The 7,934-nt window shown below is 32.2% G+C and overlaps 1 protein-coding gene across 8 annotated transcripts; it reads right to left on the bottom strand.

Annotated features, from left to right (window-relative positions):
* Positions 1-2,532: 2,532 nt before the first annotated feature.
* On the bottom strand, positions 2,533-6,468 carry LOC107851193. Of its 8 annotated transcripts, none has more exons than XM_047401454.1 (6): positions 6,248-6,468; positions 5,973-6,048; positions 5,067-5,163; positions 4,629-4,793; positions 3,953-4,054; positions 2,533-2,761 (listed from the first exon to the last, which is right to left on the bottom strand). In XM_047401454.1, the coding sequence occupies exons 1-6, from the start codon at positions 6,267-6,269 to the stop codon at positions 2,678-2,680; spliced, it is 546 nt and encodes a 181-aa protein (XP_047257410.1). In that variant the 5' UTR covers positions 6,270-6,468; the 3' UTR covers positions 2,533-2,677. The 8 variants fall into 8 exon arrangements, 6 of the variants coding, with proteins under 6 accessions (XP_047257410.1, XP_047257408.1, XP_047257409.1 ...); XM_047401452.1 differs by having other exon boundaries at positions 5,067-5,238; positions 6,248-6,466; XM_047401453.1 differs by having other exon boundaries at positions 5,973-6,467.
* Positions 6,469-7,934: the final 1,466 nt, after the last annotated feature.

The raw sequence follows: 7,934 nt of genomic DNA, 5'->3' as shown, positions 1-7,934 counted from the left end.
GATTTCCTAGTTCATACTAGAATTAATTGAACTGTTACTGATTGTTCTGTTTAACTGAACTGAACATGGACTGAGTTTATTGAGTTTCGATGACTAGCGGAACACTACTGAATTCTATTAACTGACTAAATGCTACTGAGTTTTGTTAGCTGACTGAAGTCTACTAAACATGGCTTGACTGAGAGTATCATGAAAACATGACATGACTCTAGGCACACAGCTATATTTTTTGGGTACGAATACCCCCAGGACTCGATGGAAGAAAACTGACATAACTTGACATACTAGAGTACTTGACCAACATTAACAATCCATAATATAACATCCACAGGGAATTCATAAATCATGTGGTTTTTATAACCTTTTCATATAGATAACATCATGGTCAATTCTAAATTCATGACAAGCCAACAACATATTCATAGCACATTAATAGCATAGAAATCATCTTGATCAAGTAGACATGGCATAACTTAAGAGACATGGCAAAATCTTAGAGCATGAAGACTAGGTACTTGATCATCATTTATTCGTTGAGCCACATTATCAAACACATGGTAGGCATAGCTTTAGCATGGGAGTCAACTTAAGCACATGGATATGGCATGGAATCATTATTTAGATCACAAATAGGTCAAAGTGCTCAATTCTTCTTCACTTAGGCATTTTAACAAACACCTTGCATGCACTATTTAGGGCATAGGCCTAATGATCAATTTTATACACCATAACACCATAATTCAACTCAATTCCACCAATTGAATCCACAAAATATCATGGTATCATGAACAACATGTAAAGATTCGAACTCTATTCACACAACCTGGAATTCACGTGAAATCATAAAATATGGAGTAAGGACTTGTGAATTGAGCACTCTCAAATCATGAAAACATGATTATGCCTATTCTAGGCATTTCGTCGAACAGCTTGCATGCACACTTTATGGCATAGGTGTTCTTAATAATTTAGTCATCTTAAACCTCCCAATTTCATGGGTTTTAACTACAAGCACACATACTTCATGAGAATCATCCTAAATTAACATCTTGAAGAATAAACAATAGCCATCAACATGTACATGATCATATCTCAACAAGACAATCACAATATAGTATTTAAAGCATGGTTCTTGAACTCCTACGGATGAAAGGAATCCGTGGATGAACACTACGCATACCTTAGGTGGAAGATTCTTGAAGAAATTCTTAGACATGTTCTTGATTCCTTGACTAGGGTTCTTGTTCCTTTGAGAGAAAATTAATTGGCTCTTGAGTTTGAAAAACTTGAATATCATATATTCTTGAAGAAGGATTTGATTCTTGTTATAGGTTATGATCTTGAGAGAAACTCTTCTTTTGATGTTGAATATAAATGAGGAGTTATGTTCTTCAATTGATGGGATTTGGGTTTTCAAATTGAAACCCTAGCTTGAGTTCTTGAGAGGATTTTGAGAAGAGGAGTATATTTTGCTGCAAATAAATCTTAATCCAGTGTTTGGGGTATATATAGGGGTGGAAGATGACCAAAATACCCCTAAGGAACAATTAAGGTCAAATCTGTCCCTAATTGACTGACTGATAGGCTGAAATAAATTGATCATAACTTTTTATTTAAATGTCCAAATGAGATGAAACTAATTTAATTGGAAAGAAGACTCAAAGATATTTCCATTGATATATCGAAGCTCTCACAGTTCATTATATATTGGGATTTATGATCGTTTGAAGTTGACCCTGAAATGCTGAAAAAACTGGGCAAGCACTAGAGTTAGCAGGCTACGCGGGCTAATCGCCCGGGGCTTCTGTTTTAGGAACCCAAACATGCCTTTACTCTACTCCAAAAATTCTGAAACTCACCCGGAATATACTATGAGATTTCTCGATCGTAACTCAACTTGAAAATTGAAAAATGGACATCGGAAAGGTCGCCAAATAAATCCCCAAATTTGTGAGGTCTAAAATAAGACTAAGTGTTGAATCTTGAACACTTAGCAAAATTTTCTAAGTCTTGGGATCTTTCATAGAGCTTTACGAGCTGAATTTGACACGCGATTTTGTGGGGTATTATAGTTAATTTTACGAAACCCCCACAAAATGTAATTCCGGCGGTTTCCAAAACCCCCAGAATACGAGCCGTCACAAATAATTTACAACGGTTTTTTTCCGATACCCATAATTAATTTGCGGCGGTTACGACCCCCATAATTAATTTGTGGTGGTTATTGATCCCTATTATTTTAAATTTAATTTTTTTTATAATAAATTTTTATTTAAAACTTGCGAGGGTTAAAACGTCCGCAATTATTTTATTTTTTAAAAATTTTTTAGTAGGGCCCATCAATTTTCTATAACTAATTATAGATTCTAATTTTAGCTCAAATTTAATTATTCCTTTAGGCATAACCTACAATTCAATATTTGTTCAATTCATATATCATTAATACAACAGAATAATTAAACATTGTAATTGACAAACATATCAAAAATACATTGAACATTAAACTTTAAAATTAAATTTTCAACATTAACATCTTCAAACTCCAAATTTTCAACATTAACTAGTATCTTCAAACTACAAAATCAAATTTAAACACAAAACCTTCAATATTCTACATTTCACTCCAACCACACAATTACATCATCATAATTGAATATCTAAAACAAATGCAACGAAATCAAAGAATGTCATTAGGATCATTATCATCACGTGATCTCCTTGCATCCATGGGCGAAACAGGTTCACTAGCTGCATCACTTGGCTACATAAAAACGCAAAGTATAAGAATCAATCGATAAACTTTCAGTCCTTATTATAAACAATAAGTTATATGAACACCATCTTCCTAGTGAACCTGATATACTAAACTTGGAAAATAAAGTACTCCCCCCATTTCAATTTGTTAGTCTTACTTTTCTTTTTAGTTTGTTTCAAGAAGAACGTCTATTTCCTTTTCTAGGTACTCTTTAATTTCAGTTTTCCACTTGATATTTACATGTTAAAAAGCTTTACATGTTAAACAACAACTGTTTAAAAGGTTACTCTTTTTTTGCTCTACTATGAAATTAAACAAAAGAGCAAGAACCCCTAATCACAGTAAAGAAGATTAATTGTAACTGTTTAAAATGTAAGTCTTTTCTACTCTAATGAACAATGAACATTAAACAAAACAGCAAGAACCCCATCACAATAAACAGAACTAACTCTAACTGTTTAAAAAGTAGAACCTTTTTGCTCTATTATGAACATCAAATACACTGCAAGAATCCCATCATAGTAAACAAAACTGATTCAAGTATTTAAAAGCTAAATCTTTTCTACTCTTATCAATCATTAAACAAAACAACAAGAAGCCCAGCAAATAAACAAAACTAGTTCTAACTTCTAAGTGTTGAAGTGGTGGACTAAATCTTTTTTTGCTTTACTATGAATATTAAACTAGACAGCAAGAACTCCATCACAGTAAACAAAAACTAGTGTTAAGTGTTTTAAGAGGTGGAGTGAATCTTTTTATGCTTTAATATTAAAATTAAACAAAACAACAAGGACCTCATCACAGTAAAACAATAAAAACAACATACCCAATATATTCCCACTAAGTGTGGTCTAAAGGAGGGAGGGGGTGTTAAAGTGTACGCAGTCCATACCACTACCTCAGATGAAGTAGAGAGGTTATTTCTGATAGATCGCCGGCTCGATAGATAATAGTATAACAAATAAAAAAATAAAAGAAAATCACAAACATCACAGTAAAACAAAACTCTTTAAATGTTTAGAAGAAAAGTTCTTTTGCTCTATGATGAGAAAACAGAAATAACTCCATCATAGTAAAAAAACTGATTCTAAGTGCTTAAAAGCTATATCTTATTAGCTCTATTAAACACAACACAACAAGAACTGCAGTAGTAACATAGAAAATGAAAATTTGATAGGAAAAGAAATGTTCAATTACCATAACAATCCTGTTTTCTTCATGGGAAGTTTCTTCTTCTTGAATCATAAGGTGACACCATTGTCTCATTTCTCTCACTCCATCCTTCATTCTCTGCAACCTCTACATGTTACAACAAACATAATGTAAGATTCCCATCCCCTTAAACATACACACACATACACACGAGAGTATAAAATCAGAATTTCGATCAAATCATATGCACAGAGACAGATAGGAGAGTCCGTAAAATCAAAATTTCGATCAAATCATACACACATGCTCACAGAGAGACAAATCAAAAAAATATAGACCAAGAAAATAACCAACCCATGTACAAGGAGTACTTCCATGATCATTAGGAGGACGACAGATCTACCTTAGTTTACTACTAACTAGTTCCATTTATTATGGTAAGTTACTTCTCGTTCTCTTTTAGATGACTGAAATTCTTTCTCTGTATCAATTTAGTTCAGAGGGGGGAAAAAAGACATTGTGTACTGTTCCACACGTTTGTATTTGCAACAATTCATCATATCCACTGTATATTGGACAAAATGGATGTCAAGGTTCTTTGCCAACTTCGGTATAAGATATCCAGGTATGATGTTCCAGATCTTTAATACTTGAACGTATATTGAGTTCCGCTGCAGATTATCTATGTCCAAATCAATTTTAGTTGGTTGACGCAGTACACCTCCAACAATACAGAAGATATCCTATTTTTGTTGCTGAACTTGCTGTTCTTTTCTGACTTATGCCAACCACTCGAAAGCTTCACCAAAAGGGAAATCACTTCTTTACTTATCTCAGCATCCTTAATTCTCGCAATAGATTTTGCAAAATCCTCACTAAATATGACCTGTTAGTTTGTAAGAGCAAAACCAGTTACATCTCCATTTACACAAAAATATAAGACAACATAACCACTAACAAAATTTTGGCTAAACTTAACAAGCAAATTCCAAACTCAACAGATCGGAAAACTACTTGTTGAACATGAAATACATGACAATTATTTGTATGGGAAATGGCGTTAACATAAGGCCTTCAAATAGTCTAAACTACAAAACTGACTTGAAGAAAGAGTGAATGAGAACTTATATATTCATCATAGGCAAATGAAGCAGCATACCTTCCACTGGGCTGATTCGAATATAGGAGAGTCCGTTCTGAGTAAAGTTTTGAGCTTGTCAAGTTCAATGGTTGTATTCAAAATTGCCTGATTCAATCTGTTGTTGTCAGTAACATCAAAGTAACAACCACGAGCTTTAGCATCAACGACTAGATTCTTCCATATGGAACCACTGTTAACCAATGTTGAGCCATTTCTCAATATCCAAAGACAGTATCTATATAAGAAGCTAACAAAACACTTAAGAACACGTTCATCAATTATCTTTTAGTATGAATAAAAAGAACAGACAAATCCAAATCATCCTTAACGTCCAAAATTTTTGAAATGTGGTAACGTTGTCGACCAAATTAGTACCTTGCTCGCGTCAATGCAATATTTGCTCTCTAAAGATTCGACAGAAAACCAACTGATCCACTATTGTTATAACAAACAGTAGAGATAAGTATCACATCCTCTTCACAGCCTTGAAAACTATCAACAGATTGTACATTCACAGAGAAGTCATTCTTGATGTCATTGCTATATTTCTTGCCAAGAATTTGTTGAATAGCAAAAACTTGAGCCTTGTAAGGAGATATACAACCAACACAGACCTTTTGTTTTGAAGAAACATATTCTGTAGGTAAGATAATATTATTAGATCTGTCAACACACTCGACATTATAACACTAGAAAAATTTATAGAAAAATTTATCTTACGGACAAATTAAATCGCTAAAAGATAAACACATTACCTTTATGAAGATTAGCCACTATAACATAAGTATCTAAGACATACACATAGGTAAGATAAATGAATTATAACCTCAGAAACATGATACCAAGTCTTATTTCGGTAACAAAAAAAATCATGACCTATATTTTGAATAACAATATCAGCATGGGAGCTAGTGAGCGATTTACCGTATGTAATTTGCAACGGTTCCAGCTCTCAACTGGTAGTCTGAAAGCAAAATCTTCAATCTTCTCAAACTCCTCCCTACATGATAAAAAAAATATAAATACGTATCTCGGAGTACCCTTACACGCATTAGCTCCTCAAAGCACAACTTCATAGACTAAGAACACAAGAAGATCTTCAAAGCAAAATGTGAAAACTGTAGCATATATTTTGCAAATCAGAGTTAGAAGGAGGAGGTATTGCCGATATAAACTAAAAATCCACCAATTACTCTAACCCAATTCAATCTCGGAGTCCATCTCAATTGCAATGGGTGGTCGAAGTAGCAAAGACCGACCGACGGAGTCAATTTGAGAAAAATAGAGTCAAATTGGGGAAGGAGGGGGGTAGGAAGCGAGAGAGAAGCTGATTTGGGGGAAATGAGAGAGAGGGATATTTGGGGGAATTAAAAAATGAGGGAAAATTTTGGCTAATTGAAAAAAAAGAGGGAATTTTTTTTTTACACGTTTTAATGGTATAAAGCTCTACTTGTTTTTATTGATAGCAGGGGTTTAAAACCCCTGTAATTTATAGTCGGGGTTTAAACCTGCGCAATTTTATAAATAATTGCGGTAGATTTTTAACCCTCACATTTCGTATAATTTTACGGAGGTTAAAATAATCCCCCACAAATAAACCCCCGCTATTTTACATGTTTTTTGTAGTGTAATTTTGAAGTCAATTTTTTTTTTCAACTAAAATATTAAATAAATTTTAGTTTACAATTAAACATGTCAGCTATCACATTTCGTATGTTTCTCTCCGTATCTCTTTGTTTTAAACTTTCAAAAGGTTACCTTCTTAGTGAGTTCATATGTGCTTAGATTTATCCTAGAATCATTTTCTAATATAGTTATAAATTTTTCTACTTTATAATTTATTTGAATTATTATTTATTAATATCCTTATAATTTTGTTATGTTAATTTTTCTAAAGACTCTAAATTAAGATTGTAAATATTATGTATAAACTTTTAGTGAAAAATTTATTATGTTATTTAGATGATTCAAATAGTATTAACGTTTTAAAGGAGTTCAAGATAAGCGTACTTGAATTTGAATTTTTTAAAAAAAAAAATCATTAATAATAACAATAACATACTCGGTATCATTCAAAATTTGGAATGGAGAGGATATAGTATCACAGACCTTACCCCTTATCTTTGAAGACTGAGAAGTTATTTACGCTAGATCCTTGGCTCAAAAAATTTGAGGATGTCACAGTAAAACACAAGATTCTATCATCAACAGTATAAGTTAGAATGTTAAAGGTCAACTATAATTATCTAATCAAATTAATTGCATTTATATTTTGAGTTTAGGCCCGGACTTAGCACGAGCCTCATATATATATATATATATATATATATATACATACATACATACATACATACATACATACATACATACATACATACAATTGCTAAGAATTGATGAAGCTACGATTTAAGTTTGCGAGTTTAAGATTTTTGTTATTTTAAATTATTAGGTTCTAAATTAATAATTTATTATATTTAATGAATTTTTTAAAGACAAATATATGATATGAATCAAAATTACTGAGTTCGACCGAATAAGCTTTCCTTAATGTCGAGGTTAGTTGTGCATAATTTTATTAATGTGATCCTCCACCATTACTGTTGGAATAGAAATAATCACGTGTCATGCGAAAACTAAAAAAGAAAAAACGTTAAATCAAACAACAAAAGAGAAATATATCACAAGAGACAAAATAAATTAACATCATTCAGTCAATCAATCTACATCCATATGTGAAGATGAGCTAGAAATTCATTAAATAAAAAAGATTATAAAAAATTGAGAGAAATAACTTCACAAAATTCATTTAGAGAAAAGAGGTTTACACATGTGTTACAAGTGACTAGATAACACTTGTATCACACAATTTCTTCCCCTAATAAGACT

Source organism: Capsicum annuum, chromosome 12 (assembly GCF_002878395.1).
Source record: "Capsicum annuum cultivar UCD-10X-F1 chromosome 12, UCD10Xv1.1, whole genome shotgun sequence".
Taxonomy (NCBI): Eukaryota; Viridiplantae; Streptophyta; class Magnoliopsida; order Solanales; family Solanaceae; genus Capsicum; species Capsicum annuum.
The sequence above is the reverse complement of the archived record's forward strand: the minus strand, read 5'-3'. Positions and strand labels throughout refer to the sequence as shown.

What these genes read in the sequence shown, in the direction of transcription:
- LOC107851193 (XM_047401451.1), bottom strand. Translation starts at nt 6,124, where the DNA reads ATGAAGTTGTGCTTTGAGGAGCTAATGCGTGTAAGGGTACTCCGAGAT. An exon ending in ACCGTTGCAAATTACATACG is followed by an intron (nt 5,239 to 5,972) that starts GTAAATCGCTCA and finishes ATTGGTTAACAG; the next exon opens with TGGTTCCATATGGAAGAATC. An exon ending in TATCTTCTGTATTGTTGGAG is followed by an intron (nt 4,055 to 4,628) that starts GTGTACTGCGTC and finishes TGTAACATGTAG; the next exon opens with AGGTTGCAGAGAATGAAGGA.